Raw genomic sequence first — 18,714 nt, 5'->3', positions numbered from 1 at the left:
TTTTCATGCTGTGTCTTAGTTTGTTTAACAGGATGACTTCCAGTTCCGTTTGTGCTTTGGGGTCCGCTTTCATGTGAATTTTAGCGTTTTCTTCTAGTTTTGTGAAAAACTATTGAAAAATACCTTGGTATTTTGATGACGACTCTACTGGACCTGAAGATTGTTCTGATTTGTAGGGATACTGTACAGCATTCTTTCTTCCAGTCCATGAACAAGCATGGACTTGTCATGCTGTAGTATTTTACCTGTAATTTATATTGGAAGTTTTTCGATTGTCATTTGCATGGGTCTTTTAGCTCTTTATTTATTCCTTGGTATCCCCACATATACTTTGTAGCTATTGTCATATAATTTGTCTCCTAAAGTGCAAGAGCTTGTGGTCTAGAGTCACCTGTGTCCTGCTGGGTCAGGTTGGGTCTAGGCCACAACATCCCCCTTTGCTATGAGGTACCAGATACTGGAATATGACCTAGTCTTTGACCCCTAGACATCAGTATAATTCAGACAATAGGTGCCTTCACATGATGACATCATGCCAGAGCAGCGTGGGCTCTGGGGGTTAGTGGAGATATAGGAGTTCTTCCTCCAGTGAAAAACCACTGTGCAGGCTCTAGGTTGCTTCCCTGAATGATCTTCTTGCTGATGACAACAGTGAAACTTTCCAGGAGCTGAGATTGGCAGTGTCTGTGCTAATGAGCTTTGCTGAGACTCCTCCACCCGGCCTTCCTCTGAAGAGTGTATCCCTTCTCCATTGGGCCATCAGGGTTGCAGGTGCTGGATCCTCCTGCTCTCTTCCATTCTGCAATGTCAAGTTTCCAAAGCTTCCAGTGCCTGCCTGGATGGATTTCATAGCTCTCTGATGGTCACTTACTTCCAAGTGCAGCTACCATCTTTTGCTCTGCTTCCCTTTGGGAAGAGGAAACAGGCCCTGTGCTCCTCTACTTAGGCACTATTGAATTCACATCCACATGATCTCATTTTATTTCTCACAAAAAAAAAATGGGGTCGATGGTACTTCCTACAAATAGCACATCACTTTTACTTAGTCCTTATGTATTATAGTAATAAAATGATTCTTTTTACCTATAAGATAGATGCTATGTACCACCATCCTTAAAAGGAAACACATTAAAATGTTTTCTGCTTTCTAGATGCAGTGTTATAGGCCTGAGATCTCAGTACTTTGGAAACTGAGGCAGGATGATCTCAAGTATGTGATCATCTTGGGTTACATAACAACTTCTCTCAAAAAGAGTGAAACAAAAATTTTATGCTAGCTTAGTCTTCAACTGTGAATATATGATTAAGAGCAAGAAAATCCAATGAGTTATTATGTAGAATGATTTTTGTCCAGTGTTTCAAATGTTAATTTCCCATTAAAACGCCCTCTTCTTGAATCATAGACAAAGCTCGGATGGAGGGTCCAACCGCCTCTAGTGCAAAGGGTTATCTGACCACTGGGCAGGAAGAACTGTTCCTTGGGCAGGAAGAACTTATCCTCTTGCAGGAAAAAGTCAAGAATGGGAAAATGTCTGTGGATGAAGCTCTAGAGAAATTTAAACGTTGGCAGATGGGAAAGAGTAGTCTGGAAATGATTCAACAGGTAATATGATCTTCTGGAATATTCCTTCACTTATGGCTCCCCTAGACTCTTTAAATGTTTAGTCTTCACAAGACATATAGACAACTATTCTTTTTTTTTACTAGCCACTAAAAATGTGTTTGCAACAATCAACTAAATGCTTGAAAATAATATCCAAAGTTTTCACTGATAAGTTCATTTTGTGAACTCAACCTTGGAACCCATACATCAAAGCTGCTTATAATCCCTGCCTTGGGTGCAGACAACGTTTGTTTTATCCCATTGCTGAAATTAACACGAAGCATCCTCATAGTCACAGGTCTCAGCATGCTGAAATCTATAACAGAGACAATGCTGAAAGGTGTCACATCAAGCATTTAGTCCTAAGTGTGATTAATTTTAACTTCTTTTTCCTTATAAAATATGTCACCTATGCCACCTTGGCTGTTTCCAGTAAGAGGTATTTGCCCCATATTCTACTGATCTCATAGGTTTTCCCACTCCCAAAATACTTTAAGGTTCTATTCTTTCCATGGCAGGAAGGCGTCTTGCCTCAGAACCCAGTTTTCATGTATCTGCTTGATTAAACACACTTAATACGCCAAGTTAGGACAAAATACAGGGAGCTAATATTAGCTGAATATTCTACCTCTACCAAGAGATCATTTTTATTTTAAAAGACAATGTAGTTTTTTAACAATAGAAAAATGAGTCACTGTGATGAAATTTCAAACAATATGGCATATTGGCCAAAGCAGTGTAGGCAAGAGGACTTTCCAAACACATCTGAGATCATAGCTTGTCAGAAACCACCTACCTAGAGGGGCCGATTTGGTTGCCAGTCGGTGGCTGAAAATGGTTCAAGTTTCACAATACTAATCAAAGGCAATTATTTTTCCAAACAAATGCTAAAAAAACAGTGGAGGGTGGAGTTCTGCACCTGTGCATGGCTCACAAGCAGGATGACGTCATCGTTTCTCCATCCTTACCAACACTATCACCTTCACGGTCACTCTGACCCCAAAATGGAGTAAAATGTGTTCAACGACAAGCCAGTGCAACGCGTTTTGTTCCCAGGAACTACACATACTTTATCCTTCTCAATCCCTTAAAAAAAAAAAATCAAGATTTCAATTCAGTTTAGTGTAATCCATCTTCTTAGAAATTAGTTCCCTAATCATTTCTTGAGACACTTAGTTGCTTCTATTTTGTTTGTACATTTTTATCCATGAGGAAGTATTTAAGGCATCACACATGTGCATACACTCCCCCACACTTCTTTTCAATATTCCTCTTCTGGCTGCAAACATATTCATTTGTATCCTGGAAAAGAATTTACCAGCAGTGATTGTGACATGGTATGGCTGATGGAGGATTGTTCTGGGGAAAATGGCTCATTTTCATGTATGTAGCCAAAGAGTTTGAAGAGCAAGGAAGAGTGACAGTCACATCCCCAGCCCTGAAGAAGAGGTGGTGACAAAGCTAAAGGCCTGACCTTTCACCCCTCATGAGCACGCCCAGGGCACCTGGCTCCCCTCAGAGGGGAACATCTGTACAGCCATGGAAACAACCCCCAGGAAAGAGGCCTTCCTGAGGACAAAAAAAAAAAAAAAAAAAAAAAAAAAAAAAAAAAACATGCTCTTAGGTTTTTCTTCTCAAGAAATTTATGGAGTGTGAGTGTGGTTTTTGTTTCTGCTAAAAGGATAATAGATATGCTGAGCAGAATATTTGGAAAACAAAGATCACAAATATTCCAAGGAAAGGAATCTAGTTTCATAGTATTTTCCCCTGGGTCCTTCACTTTTTTATAAATAGAGTACCAGGAAAGAGAATGCCACATGGAGGCTGTAGATGAGCTCAGGAAGCAACCAACTATAGCATCCTGGTGTAGCTCTTCACTCAATGGCAGCACACAGGTGAAGGCATGCAGCTAAGCCCTGCTTCCAAGCCTGACTTAGAGCTATGATAAGATGAATTACTTAGCCTCCCTGCACCTCAGTTTCCATGTCTGTGAAACGGGATGCTACCATCTTACATCTCCTTCAAAATGAATGAGAGTATGTATAAAGTACCAAAGGTGTCTTAAACATCTTAAGTAGCAACTTATTGCTAAGTAGTGGGTTTGGGCACTGGTTACAGTAATAAATGCTTTCATTTTGACCCATTAAAGATTTTAAATCTTGATATCTGTGTCCTGTGCTTTCATTAAGGAAAAGCTACGCCAACTACGAGACAACATTATTGGGAAAAGGCCAGAAGATGAAAATGCCTATGGTGAGTAAAAGTTGCCTGCTACTCAAAAATGATAGTGTGATTGTGTAGAAAACTGCAGGAAATGCGGATCCAGACTTCAGTTCAAATCCCCACATTTCCTCACTTCCCACTCTCTGGCTGGAGACTCTACCTCTCCAGTTCGTTCTCTGCAAAGCAGGATTATTCATATGCCCACCCCAGAGGGCTCTACTGACACACATTGACCAGCCAGTGCCCACTACTTCCACTTGATTTCTATATAAGGTCATCTTGTTCCAGTGTGTTTTTATTGGCTATTATATGGGTATCAAGTAGATAGGTCATTCCTAGTACACTCAAGTCTCACAACTGTCCATATGTGGATTGTTTTAAATTATCTGTCTCAGGTTGGCCTTTCTTCATAACCACATGTTTCCTGGCAGTGTAGGTTTCCATGGCTGATAGTTAGCAGTTGCCCTGGGGATAGGGAAACAACCATGGTTAAAGACCAATGCCATCAAGATGGTAAATCTTCTCCAAAGATGAATAACACACTCCAAAATTGAAAGTAAATTGTATGATTGCTATATGGCCACTATTTCCCCAAGTCTCTCCTCTCACACAGAAAATTAAAAATAACCACTAAGAAAAAGCACTTTAAAAAGCCCCATCTACCCACTGTAAATATATATTACATAGCTTTTAGGTTGTACATCATGTGGAGATTCACTCTGTGAAATTTATTCTTCTTCTGTTATTGTGTTGGTATCAATTTTCCTGGAGAGAATTCTTTAAGCTTTCCTATAACTGTGTTCTAAACTATAAATATACTTTGTAAAATAAGTAACATCATAAGCAAGAGATTGATTTACACATAACTGAGATCTACAAACTTGCATTATTATGTGAAAAAATTACCATTTTAACAACTAGTAAGATTATAAATTCTATAAATAATCTTACTAAAATATTATATAAAATATTATCTAGCATATCTAATGAGCACATATTAAATACTAATGCTTCTTACAATGATCATTGTGGATAGATTTTGTTCATAATCTATAAATAAGGAAATAGGATTTGAGAAACTGAAAAACACACTGATTAGAAATCTACTACACATTTTTGTTTGAATTCAAAAATCAGCACCAGTGTTTTAACAACGAATCAGTTCTCTTTTCAGCCACAGTGGCACAAACAGCACCGAGTAGGCACCCCCATTTTATAAAATGCTAATAGTGATCCAGTCAAGCAAGTGATGTTGAGAAGTGGATAGTAAGCAGGTGAAGACTATAATGTCCGAGTCAGGCAAGACTCATGAGGTCAGTCTACCCATTGCCCACCTGTCTGCCAAAGGAGCATTTACTGACTGTGAGAGAGTCTCAGTCCTGGGACTGGGAGTGTGGAGAGCGGGACTGAGACAACTGAAGTGGCTGGAGCATGCACTGAACTGAACAAGAGTGGGCTCAAAATCACACAGGAAGAACTGATGTCTGTGGCCGAGAGATGAGCTGAGTGAGGGTGTGTAAGGCGCACGAGCTAGCAACTTCGGGGGCACTGGAAGCAGAAACAGAGGCCAGAGAGAGGTTGGGTGAGCTAGGCAAATGCCTACTGGGAAAGACTGCTCTTGACCTGCCAGAGTGGACCATCTTAATCCTTCCTGAAACCTCTAATGCCTACTGTACTAGGACCCTGACTCAGAGTGACCTCTACTCACGATATGCCTGGCAAGTTCTAAAACCAAACTATAAAATCCATGAGAGAAACACACTTTGTACCTCAGGCCTTATAAAACACTTTGGGGTTTCTGTTGGTGAAGACTGAAAAACAACATTCAAACCTACAGAAGCTCATGTCAGAAGCTGAACTCCCTACTAAAACAAGATCCTACACAGAATCCGCGGTGTACAAGAGATGGAATCCTCAACATTCCAGTCAAAAAGTGATTTAAAATTACATAAAAATAAATAGGAATCCATAGTGAGAAAAAAGAAAGCTATCACTAGTAAGAAACTGGTAGTCCCATGTTGACCTTTGTAGAAGAGGACATTAAGCATTAAAGTGTCTCTTATAAGCATATTAAACTCATGCAAAAGACAGTTTAAAAGGGGATAAACATAAAATATCATGAGGAAACTTGAAACTAATTGAAATAACTAAGTGGAAATTATAGGAAGCAACATTAAAATACAAGAAACCTTTTATAGATAAAATCAGCATATCACATATAGCTAACTATTACTGACCGTGAAGATCATTACCCAATATTAGACAAAAAGATGAATGATATAGAGGAAAGCTTAAGGATATTCACTCTATCTTGTCAGAATCAATGGAGAGCTAAAGACTGTCTAGTAATATCATCAAAGAGCTGCAATTAAAAGAAAAGAGCACTTCCAGAGAAAATAGCCTTGAAATTTTTGCTGAAATATTGGTGCTTTTAGATAAATGCAACCAGAGGATTTGTAGAAAAATTGCAAGGCAATAAACATTAAAGAATTCAATATAGGTAGAAGAAATTCAGATCCACATTGAGGAGATAAAAACACTTCAAATCATATAAATGAGGTATCTATAGACTGTATGTTTTCTGTGCTTTGGTAAATTGTTGTAATAACAACTATTTAAAACAAAATTTACACATAAGTTATAGGGTAGAACATGTGAAGGAGAAAAATATTTAAATAATACCATATAGAACAGAGGCTGCAGCTAACTGGAATTGGGTGAAATTTTATACATGATAAAGTGCAACATGTAAAATGTGAAGACTCGATTAAAACACAAGAGGAAGGGAGTAAAATAGGAAATATGAAGAGAAGTGTAAGGCAGAAACAAGAAGGAAGCCTCTATTGTCTCAAATTAGTTTGAGAAATTGAACTTACATATTTTAATAACTTAAAAATAAAGATAAGGGACTAGAGAGATGGCTCAAGAATAAGGAGCATGTGCTGCTCCTGCAGAGGACCTGCAAGCCACCCACCCAACTTCCCAACACCCACCTGGCGGCTCACAACCCTCTGTCTCCCTCTTCAGGCCATAGGAGAACTGCATGCATTTATTCCACATGCAGGCAAACACACACATGAAATAACAAAAAAGTAAATTTAGGAAGTCGATAGAGGAAATTAATTAGAGTATTAAAAAGTATTTAATTCTGAAGAATAAATCATGAGAATTGCAAAATTGGTACATACACAAAATAGATAAGCAAAACTGCAAGAAAACAAAATAGTGGTAGTAAGTTGAGTAATATCAATAATGAGTTCAATGTAAATTGATTAAGCACTTTATTTTAAAATAATATGTTTTTATGCTTCACAAAAAGAATCCCTAAATGTAGGCAGTCTACAGGACATATATTTTAAATAAAGGGAAGATGGCTAGCAAATGAAGGTCTACCACCATGCCCAGACATAGCACAAGAAGGCCGACACGGCCATGTTGACACATGACAAGATGATCTGAAGATAACACCCATGGCCAGAGATAAAAGAATACAATAAAAAGGAATAACGTTTAGCAGGGTAATATAATAGCCTAGATATTTCTGTCTTTTATGTTATATGTATGGTTATAAGTTTTATCACAGCCAATGAAGCAAAAATTGGCAATACTCAGAAAAGTCCTCACATTTTTCTCAGTAGTTAACTGAACATATGACAGAAGTCAACAGAGATATAGAGACCTGAATCACAACCAGTTCAACCAATTTGACACTTACTGATTAAGGTGTAGAAACACTGAGCTCACATATCTGAGTAACGTGTGCTTGGATGCGATTAAGATGGAGAACTGGTGTGTCATCAAAAGCTTCAATATATTCTGGAAGATCAAAAGGTTAAAAGAATGCTCCCCAACAGTTTTAGATTCATTCCTTCCAAAGTATTTAGGAACCAAATATAATGTTTTAATCCTTGTATCAAAAAAGAATCATAGAAAATTATTTTGAAGCAAAAGTTATTGTGGCCAGAATACCAAAACTTGTAGTATGAGGCAAAATGCCATTAACCATTAAATTAAAGGGAAATTTATGACATAAAAGTGAGAAGACTATACTTATTTCTATATGACTTTTAAGAAATTGTTAGTATCTTTTATATTTAATGAATAAGAATTGAGTAGGGAACTAGAAGAAGAGAAAATATAAACAGAATTAACTGTGGAGTTACATAGGATTGTCAGAAAAGAATATAAATAGGAAAAACAGTGCATTCTGAAGTTTGTAGTAAACCAAAACAATGGTAGGCCATGCTCCCCAGCACGATGATAGTGGACTGAACCTCTGAAACTGGTGCTGAAGAGCCTAACCTAAAATAGGAACACATCACAACCCTCAAAAGAGCCTCAAAGAGTTTGTGAAGTCCACTGACCAAAAAAATCATAGCCACTACACTGTCAAAGCTGAAGCTAGGGATGGACTTTGACAGCTCTGGCATCAGCCAGGTGCAAGTGGTCCTCTTTGGTTTCCAGGATGCAGTCAATAAAGATCTTCAGAATGATAACATCAAGCCACATTGGATGTTTGCCTTGGATAGTATCATCCAAAAGGCTATGTAAACAGCTATTACCATTCTGGTTCCAGAATTGAGTCTACATTTTAGCCTTGCATTCAAGAGTGTCACAGCTGACTCAGAAGTCTTGGATGTCAAGGATGAACACGAGGAATCACCTTCAAATCAACTGTCAGACGATCTCAGGCCATCATTGAGGATGCTGTGCCTACCTTAGAAGTGAACACACTCAGCTACACTGTATCCCACAATTCCCAGAGTGCTCACAGTCTCTGAATGGGCAGCTTGGAAGGATAAAAATAGAAACTAAAGTATTACTTTGAAGAGTTAGTTCAGAAAGAAAGAGTTACAAACATTCCCTTGTTGTTTTATTCTTTGCCTGCCACCCAGCTCCCAAATAAATGACACACGGAGGCTTGTGTTGCCTGCAAGCTTTCCTTCATTTACATTACCCTGTCTACCTTTTGCATCTACCATTCTCTTACTTCTGTGTATCTTATTCTTACTCTGTAGCTTACTGTATAACCCTGTGGCTGGCCCCTGAAGTCCTCCTTCTCTGGCTACTTCTTCTTCTCCCAGATTTCTCCTTCTATCTCTCTACCTGCCAGCCCTGCCTATCCTTTCTTCTGCCTCGCTGTTTGCCATTAAGTTCTTTATTAGACCATCAGGTGTTTTCGACAGGCCAAGTAACACAGCTTCACAGAGTTAAACAAAAGTAACAAACCTTAAAATAATATTCCCTAACACGCCATCAAGCTATTGAAGAAAAAGACCAAGAAATTAAACACCTGAATCTTAAGTCCCAACCAATAGGCATACCCGAGTTTCCCATATGCCACCTGAACTGTCCTGGCACAGTCACTGAAGATTCTGAACTTACTGGCTGGCTGAGAGGAAATGGAGCTGATGAGGACACTGTAAGTTGGTTTCTGGCCAAGGATTACACACTAGTAGATGTTCTCTGCTATGTTACACATGATGATTTAAAAGGCCTCAGACTAAGGGGAGGGATGCTGGGCACCCTGTAGAAGGCCATGATTGACTATTCAGGAAAGACAAAGTAAGCTTCAATGAGATGCCAATCAACAACTGTTATGAATGTGACTTTAAAAGGCTGCCAGACCAACCTAAGTATAGGATATGGAACTGGATGTACATGATTGCTGAGGGAAGGTTAAAGTGTGGAATGACTTTGAGAAGATCAGATACATGCTTAATGTGTGGTCTGATGATTCCAACCCAGGATATTTTTCTGATATAAATGAAACCTTATATCTACCAAAATACCTATTTATAAAGCCTATGGAAGTTTGATTCATTATAACTGGAAACAATCAGAATGTTAAGCAGCAACATATGTAATTACATTGTGTCTGTGTGGTGGTTAGTCTTATGTCAACTTGACACACAAACTAGAGGTATCTGAAAAAATGCCTCCATAAGATCTGCTGCAATGCATTTTTTAAATTAGTGATTGATAGGGGAGGGCTGAGCCCATTTTGGGTGGTTCCATCCCTTGGCGGGTGGTCCTGAGTTCTATAAGACAGCAGGCTGAGCAAGCCATGGAATGCAAGCCAATAAGCAGTATTCCTCCATGGCTTCTGCATCAGCTCCTACCTCTAGAATCCTGCCATGTTTGAGTTCCTGTTCTGACTTCCTTCAGTGATGGAGTACCACGTGGAAGTATAAACCAAATAACCCCTCTTCTCCCCAACTTGCTTTTTGGTCATGAAGTTTCACCACAGCAATAGAACCCCTAACTAAGACAGCCTGTATTTATGCTGTGATACTACCTAAGCAGTAAAAATGAGTGCTTCTATTATGCACAATGAATTCCAGCTGGGGTGCTGAGTGAAAGATACCAGGTACAAAGCAGAACATGCTGTAAGATTCAATTTAGCTAGTGTCTTAAGGTTTCTATTGCTATGAACAGACACCATGACCACCGCAAATCCTGTAAAAAAAAAACATTTAACTGGGATTAGCTTCTAGTTCAGAGGTTTAGGCCTTCATTGTCATGGCAGAAAGCATGGTGGCATGCAGGCTGACATGGTGCTGGAGAGGCAGCTAAGAGTTCTACATCTGGATCAGCAGGCTGAAGGAAGAGAGAGTGAGCCACTAGGGCCTGGCTTGAGCTTCTGAAACCTAAAAGCATAACACACTTTCTCCAACAAGGCCACCCCCCCCCCCAATAATGCCACTCCCTGTGAGTCTATGGGTGCCATTTTCATTCAAACTACCACAATAATACAATCAACACTAACCTATAGCGGTGTATAGTAGATCAGCTGAGGCTGTGAGGAATACCATTCCGATGGGGATTAACGAGAGGTTCTGAGTATGTATTCTGTGGCAAGGAAACCTATTGGACTGGTAGGCATACAGCTAATCGATTTGTTTTAAAAATCATGAGCTTGTACACTTAGAAATGCTTAAACCTTATAATATACAATAATTTCTGAAAAACTCCAATTTCTAAAATGAATGAAGTGTTTCAGACTAAAGGAATATCAATGCAGAGAAGCAGGGTTCCAACAGTTGTAAAGCAAGCTTCAGACCATAACACCTCAGGGCTAGTCAGAAAAGACAGAAGTAGTGAGACTTGGAGTCACACATTATTCAAAGGGAGCATTAGTATTTTCAGTTTATGGTATAAATTTCAGTCACCTCTTGGGATAAATATTAAACTTCACAGAATGTGGTTTTTGTCTTGTAGATAAACTCACCATTGTGCACCACCCAATTGGTAAGTGTTAAAGTATTACACATGAAATGTTTATAATTGATGTAAACCTAGTAGTTTTATATTGGTGTACAACTTTGCATAGATTGCATGTTTATGTACAAAACCATCTGACATCAAATATAAAAGTGTGGTGCCTCGGGCTCTCCCGCGGCGCGGCGCCCTCCTTCTACCGACCCCTCCGATCTCGGACTCTCCACACACCGCAGCCCCTCGGCCCCAGGGCCGGCGTCGGATGTCAGAGCCCGTGGCTAAGTAAGAAATCCAGCCTCCCTGAAGACATTCAAGCAAAAGGCGGGGCAATTGCTTTTCCAGAGCAGAAAGGAAACTCATGCATCAGAAAAGGTGATTAATAAACACATTGAAAGAATATGGCTGCACAGATACCAGAATCCGACCAGATAAAACAGTTTAAGGAGTTCCTGGGAACCTACAATAAACTTACAGAGACCTGCTTTTTGGACTGTGTTAAAGACTTCACAACAAGAGAGGTGAAGCCTGAAGAGAATGAAGCCCTGGCGGCCAAGGCAGGACTCCTGGGCCAGCCCCGGTAGAAGCGCGGAGACACAGACTTGCCCTGGGATTGCCGCAGCTGCTGCGCTGGCCATGCAGGTTCACCGGGAAGAACCCTGCAGCAGCCCAGAGGAGTGGAGGGAAGCCAGCTGTCTAACTGCCTGACCAATGGGAACCCCTGGACAAACAAATCACCCTTCACCAGAAAGAAGCGGAACAAAAGGCCGTCCGGTGGTGAGAGTCGTAAGAGGCGACATTGTTGAGGCCTTAAGATTCAGCTGCGTGGTCACCTTGATTACAAAAATAAACCATTGTTCCTTTCTTTGTGACTGTTAATTTTAAAAGCAAAATATGTGTCCAATCATGTATGAGATAGAAAAAATTTATTACTAAAAGTAAAATAAATGAAAGTAAAAAAAATAAAAAAATAAAATAAATTTTAAAAAAAAAGTGTGGTGCCTCTAGAGCAACAAGGGGTGTCCCATCATAATAGAGAAAAGGGACTTTGGGATTTGACTAATTGTGTCCTTTGGCACCTAATAGAAGCTCTGGGTCTTCGTCTATTTTTATTCTTTAATTAGCATGTAAAGTGTGAGATACCATCATGGCATTGTCTTTGCTGATCTTCCTCCTCGCTCTTCTGCCTGACCCTACCGCCCCCTTCTGTACCGCCCCCTCAGTAGCTTCCTCTCCATTTTCATAGCAGCACTTTTGTTAGATTTCTCTCTCCCCTTCTCAGGACCGCTTTTTCTGCTGTCATGGTCCCTTTTCTCATTTCACAGCATATATCCGTATGTATACATAGAAACATTCAGAGCCAGGGTCAACATATGAAAGATAGCCCACACTGTTTTCCCTTGGGTCCCTGGGGGGACATTTTTCATTATAGAACCTTTCACTTCCTTCATTCTGTTTATTACTACTTATGGTTTTGTTTGTTTTGTTTCGTTTTATTGAAATGTTGTGAGTGAAGTGTTTTTGCCAAATTTCTTTTAGAAAGTTTGTTATTGATATATATGAAAAATGATGGTTTCTGCCTGTTGGTTTTAAATCCTGCAACATTGTGCCATGTGTTTATTAGATCTCAGAGTATTCTGGTAGAGTTTGTAGGGTCTTTTAATTACAGAATCATGTGATGAAAAGGAATAATTTTACTTTTTCTATTTTTAATCTCTTATGTCTTCACCTTGTCTAGGTGAAGCACTTTGAGTACTATATTGAAAAATAGTGGGGACCATCTAGGTCCATCACTTTGAGTACTATATTGAAAAACAGTGGAGTGATTACCTTTGTCATCCCCAAGGTTTTAGAAAAAAATTCTTTCAGATTGTTGATATTTAGTATAATATTGACTATAGATTTATTATGTATGGTCTTTAATTTGAAATATTCTTTTTATTTCTAATTTCTCCAGGATTGATATCATGTGAACTATGTAAAATGCCTTTTCTGCATCTATTGAAATGATCACGTGACTTCTGTCCTCAATTTTAATTACACTATGTATTATAATTAGTGATTTGCATATGAGCAACCAGACTGAAAGTGCAGCCTTCTTGGTCATGGTGTTTGATCTTCTTAACATGTTCAATTTTGTGAAGAGTTTTCCATATATATTCATCAAGGATAGTCTGGCATTCTCTTTTTATCATGTTGTGTCCCGTTCTGACATTAGGGTAATAATGGCTTCATAGAATAAATATGAGGCTTTGCCTTCTCTTTATATTTCTTAGAACATTTTGAGAAATATTGGTGTTAAATCCTCCTGAAAAGTTGGGCTGAACTCATCAGTGAATCTTTTTAGTCCTGGGCTTTTCTTTGTGGAGATTTTTGTCAATCTTGTTCGTCTTTTCACAGAACCAACTCTTTTTTTATTCTGTGCATTATCCCTTTAGTTCCTATTTTGTTAACCCTTGCTCTAATCTTTATTCTTGCCATCTATTGGGTTTAGGTTGTTGCGTGTTCTTCAAGAGTCTTCTGGTACACCATTAGGTTATTTGAGATTTCTCTTTTTTTTTTTTTTTTTTTTACTGCTAGTGCTCATAGCTATAACCTTTCATTAGGGCTGCCTTAGCTGAATCCATAGGATCAGGTAAGGTGTACTATTGGGGTTGTTTTGTTATTTCTGGGCTTTAAAGAAAATTTCCCCCTTGACCTCTTTAATGCCCCACTACTCATTCAAAAGTATATTATTTAGCCTCTGGGTGTTTGTGTCATTTCTGAGGTTTCTCTTGCTATTTGTTTATATTTTTTCACTGTGGTCTGATAAATACAAGGAATTGCCCCAATATGGTTTTTTTTTTTAATTTAATAGGGATTACTTTGTGCCATATGATGCAACCAATATAAAGATCTATATAAATATTAGAATGGAGTAATGTTGCTAGTATTGTGCTGGTAAATATGTGATCTTTTATGTCTCTTAGTGTTGTATAACATTCCAATATGCAGCGTGTACATATTTAGAGTTGCTGTATTTACTTAGTGAATGTTCTTTAGTTAATATGGAAGGTCCCTCTCTATGTCTCCTGACTAGTTTTGCTCAGCTGTCTTCTTTAGCAAGCATAATAATTGCTATGCTTGCATATTATGACTTCCATTTGATTGGTAGGTTGATTTTCATTCTTTCACACTCAGTTTTTGGATGCCTTTGCTAGCTAAGTACACTTTTGGAGACAAGAGATAAATGGATCTTGTTTTTAAATCCAGTCAGTTAGCTAGTGATGTGTTAGAAAGTTGTGATCATTTTTCATTTAAAGTTATTGTTGAGAGGGGCTTGCTTTTTCCTGTTCTTTTGGTTGGTTAGATTACAGTCTTTCTTTTCCTCCTATTGTACTAATATTGGAGGTCCACTGGTTAGCTGTGTTGGACAGCATCAATCCCTTACCACCTCATCTCTGTGTGTTCTTCTCATGGCATGAACTCTTTCACATCTTCTCATGAATGAATCAATCTCAATTTTCTCACATGTAAAGTGTAAATGAGAAATGTACATGGGAATTTGTTATGAAGGATGATAATGACTTATGGAACTGGCATCTGATTGCTGATATACATGTTATTGATAGAGGAAATTAAATTTGTGCAACACTCAAGTGATTCATATGAATGTGATAAGAAGAGGAATACAGGACAGATATTGGGAGGGAAAAGAAGAGTTTGAAGCCAAATAGAGACCTATTCAACAACCAGTCTAAACTAGTAACTGTGAGAGGGAGAAGCAGTATGACTACCCTGTGTGGCTGGGCTGGAAATTGGGGTCTCATGGTAATATTAGAGGAGGATCAGAAGCTACCAGTGGCGAGCCTAGAAAACTGTGCTTTGCAACTGACCAGTTCTGGCAAGTGCTGAAAGAAAAATAAAAGGGTTTAGTGAAATAGAGGTTGTTAATTCTAGGGTTTGAAAATTTTTATCTGAACATAACTGACTCCTCAATATACTACTCAAGTCAGTCTGTATGAATATAACATTCAGTTCACCGAGTATACTTATAATATGCCCTTGTTCTCCACTTAATAATTTTCCTATTTACTCATATTTTATGCTTCATAACACTTTAATTAATGAATAATTGAATTATTATATATGTTATTAATTGAAGATATAGTAAAAGTCTGTATTTATAGGTAATAATGCCCACAGTGAAACTACATTGTACAATTGTCCCTTCAACAATAAGGTAAGTTGTGTTCATTTTAATTTTTTTAATACAAGGGAAGACTTTCTCTGTTGAGGAACATAATAACTTTCCATCTTGTCTGTTCTTTGAGCCAAGAAGAATCAGTAAAGTTAGAAAAGCATTAGTGTTTAAAATCCATGAGTTGAGTCGGCAGTGGTGGCTCCCACCTTTAATTCCAGCACTGGGAGGCAGAGGCAGGAGGATCTCTGTGAGTTTGAGGCCAGTGTGGTCTACAGAGTGAGTTCTTGGACAGCCAGAGCTACACAGAGAAACCCTGTCTCAAAAAAAAAATCCATGAGTAGCAGCTTAAGGAAATTTACTATTTAGAGAAAATAAAAATGGAATGCTTAGGTGTAAAAAACCCAGTATGGCTGGGTGTGTCTATGAAAAATAAATGTTAGAGAAATTATGAGTATATCAGTTTTAAAAATATGAATGGAATGAGAATTTTATTCAAGAAGTGTAGTCCTTATGGCCAATGTATAGGAAATATATAGCCCCAAAATATTGATGTTGCAAATATGCAGCCTTTCATATCAGAGATAAGAAATTGCTAAGAGCATAAGAAGATCATTAAGCCAGGAGAGCAAAATTGAAAATCAAGACACTTCAAGACATCATAGTTGTGTCGTGACCACAAATTCTTTATGGAAGCCACATTATTTCACATATCCACTCCGGTGACACGGGAAATGTGTGCTGTTATCAAGAGTGATATTGCCTTTGGATTTCTTGCTAAAATACACAATTAAAAGTCCTTGGTAAACTTGCTAATGAAATCATTTTAATTTTCCAAAGGTATAGGAGCCCTTCAGCTCCCTTGTTTCAGAGAAGTAATATTTCATCATGAAAGTCATTCATGCTTTAAGAATAAATTGAAGTGTTTTTGCATTTCTGGATTTTATGACCCACTGCAGTGTGTGTGTGTGTGTGTGTGTGTGTGTGTGTGTGTGTGTGTGTGTGTGTGTGTTTCTCTACTCATTGGAGTGCAGAATTGGAGACTGTACTGACGCCCAAGGGTTTATAAAAATACTTTGTCACCAGTGGGTGGTGGCACATGCCTTTTTGCCTTTTATCTCAGCACTTGGGAGGCAGAAGCAGATGGATTTCTGTGAGTTTGAAGTTAGTCTGGTCTACAGAGCAAGATCCAGGATAGCCAAGGCTATACAGAGAAACCCTGTCTCAAAAAAAAAAAAATGTTTTGTCAAGCAAAGAGCTTAATTCAAAATCTGAAGGAAAAAAGATACACACACACACACACACACACACACACACACACACACACACACACTTTTTAAGCTATACTTTTGTATTTTAAAGTATACTTAAAATATAAAGTATATGTATTTTTACTTTTTGAAACCCATTTTTTTTTAAGACGTGAGAAATTTGGGGTAAGTGTGAGTTCCCATTTCTCCACTGTTTACTCTTAAAATTGAAGTAAACTTTGAGCTAGGTGTGATGCGTCAGCCTGTGATCCCAGCCCCAGAGAAGCCAAGGGAGGAGCAGGTGCAGGGTCAGCCTAGATTCTGCATCTGAAGAAATCAAACCCTACGATTTTGATGTAGCCGAGCTTACTGTGACAGTTGCCTTTTAAGATAGAGAATTGTCTACGAGTTACCTTACAGAGCTGTTTTTTTCAGAATCATGAAAGGCAGCTGTGCTTTATAATGTTTCCTTGTTGAACCTTAAAATGGAAAAGCCTTAGTTTTGTATCTTTTTTTTTATTATTAATTTGTAGTTTCCTGCTCGACTCCAAGCTGAAAAGGAATTTGGTTTCTGCTGCAAGAAAGATCATTAAAGAAGGTAAAATAGTAGTTGTTTCTTAGGAAACCTAAACTGGGCATGATATAGACTTTAATCAATCATTTAAGAAATAGGAGTCTTTAAATATTTCATTGTCTTATCTTGAAAGAATAAATGAACATGGTTTTTTTTTTTTTTTTGAGCTAAAGAAAAATGTGCCTTAGAGAGATTTATAGATGGGGTGATTTGAAACTAGGTGATCCACGTCCATTGATGATTCATTATGCCCTAATCCATTTTCTGTGATCTTAATTTCAGATTATCATAATTAAACTCAAGAATCTGCAAACATTTTGATATCTGGACAAAGCAAGACTGCTGGTGGAGGGCCTGCCCCCCGGGAATAATCCTCATGTAGATGAACACAGAGTGTGCCTTTGAATTTCAGGATGTGTCATCCACAATTTATTAGTGCTATATGGAGACTCATATCATTCTCCAAAAATCCATTCATTTTGCCACTGAAGCACCTAATTTTCCTATCTTGAAAATTAAAGAAAAAAATCAGCAGAGTTAAATGCAGTCTAGCAAAATTATGGAACTAAACTATATAGATTATTCATCCTACTCTCTGTCCCCTTCAAATAAAAACTTATTTTATATTTGCTTTTTAAATGACAGCCCACTGTCTGCCTTTCTCACATTTAAGAATGTTCTTGCTACATCGTGTTTCCAGATAGCTTCTTTGATTTAGTGCCTATTTGCATGTACCTTTGAAATGTACTTTATTTACATTTTCCTTAGCTGATATTTTGTTTCTCAGTGCTAACCAAACACTCTGCCACAGAGCCATATCTCCAGCCCTCTCCATTGTTTTCTGAAGTCATATTAATTTTACCAACTAATGGTGTGCACACTGATATTTCAGAACATGCATGCATCACATATTGGTCGTATCCATCCTGTCCCCTTCTGGAAGGCCCTTTTTTCATGCTTCCCAGTCCCCAAGTCCTTACTAAACATCTTTCTCTCAAATTAAAATATATCTTTACAGCTTGTGTTGTTTCTTATTAAGAGCTGGAGACTTCATCCACCTGTTCCTCAAAAGTAGTTCTCTAACTTAGACTGGAGTACAAGTTTATCATGCTCTGATTCTCGTGCAAAATGTTCCCAGTACATTGAATGTTTAAAATTATTTCTGATTCTCTAAAACAAGTTTATTGGGATTAACCACTAAATGTTCCTGTTTGTCATCTTAACTAACAAACAAACAACAAAAAAAATGGCTAATTTCAGTAGAAAGGAATGATAGAATAGAATAAATACAAATGATTGTTTTTCTAATTTCCAAATAGTGATAGGAATATCTATCTAAATACTTTATTGTGTTTCTCATATATTAACATTTCCAAATAGTTTAGTTTATAGAAGTTTGGTCAACTCCTAATAGAAGGTGCTTCTGATTATGACGTGTAGAAATTAAATTTAGTTTCACATGGAATATTTCAGGAACAGTAGATGTTACACATTTCTATAGGCTGCCTTTGTCTCTGTAAGCTGTGTCAGCCATATATTTAGGGAAAGTAATAGAAAAAATGATATATTTTCCAGAAACATTAAAGCAAAACAGTTGTATCTTTACACAAGATTTCCTACAACAGCCTATGACCAAAGCCCATAGTTAAATCACTGACTTTCATCT

The 18,714-nt window shown here is 38.0% G+C and overlaps 1 protein-coding gene and 1 pseudogene across 5 annotated transcripts in view; both read left to right on the top strand.

Annotated features, from left to right (window-relative positions):
• Positions 1-17,687, top strand: part of Bank1 (B cell scaffold protein with ankyrin repeats 1) — a 248,059-nt gene extending 230,372 nt beyond the window's left edge. For 3 of the 4 annotated variants that reach the window (XM_076575036.1, XM_042279976.2, XM_042279975.2), the window contains 6 exons: positions 1,404-1,603; positions 3,793-3,856; positions 11,048-11,077; positions 15,214-15,266; positions 17,008-17,072; positions 17,331-17,687. In XM_076575036.1, the coding sequence (XP_076431151.1) occupies positions 1,404-1,603; positions 3,793-3,856; positions 11,048-11,077; positions 15,214-15,266; positions 17,008-17,067 (407 nt within the window). In that variant the 3' untranslated portion in view covers positions 17,068-17,072; positions 17,331-17,687. The remainder of the gene's footprint in view (positions 1-1,403; positions 1,604-3,792; positions 3,857-11,047; positions 11,078-15,213; positions 15,267-17,007; positions 17,073-17,330) is intronic. The other variant, XR_013052383.1, reaches the window with a different exon arrangement.
• LOC102915009 (mitochondrial import inner membrane translocase subunit Tim9 pseudogene) lies at positions 11,094-11,908 on the top strand (annotated as a pseudogene). Its single transcript, XR_013052384.1, has 2 exons — positions 11,094-11,329; positions 11,420-11,908. The product of XR_013052384.1 is annotated as a mitochondrial import inner membrane translocase subunit Tim9 pseudogene (transcript).
• Positions 17,688-18,714: the final 1,027 nt, after the last annotated feature.

The sequence above is a fragment of the Peromyscus maniculatus genome, chromosome 6, assembly GCF_049852395.1.
Source record: "Peromyscus maniculatus bairdii isolate BWxNUB_F1_BW_parent chromosome 6, HU_Pman_BW_mat_3.1, whole genome shotgun sequence".
NCBI classification, from domain to species: Eukaryota; Metazoa; Chordata; class Mammalia; order Rodentia; family Cricetidae; genus Peromyscus; species Peromyscus maniculatus.
The sequence above is the reverse complement of the archived record's forward strand: the minus strand, read 5'-3'. Positions and strand labels throughout refer to the sequence as shown.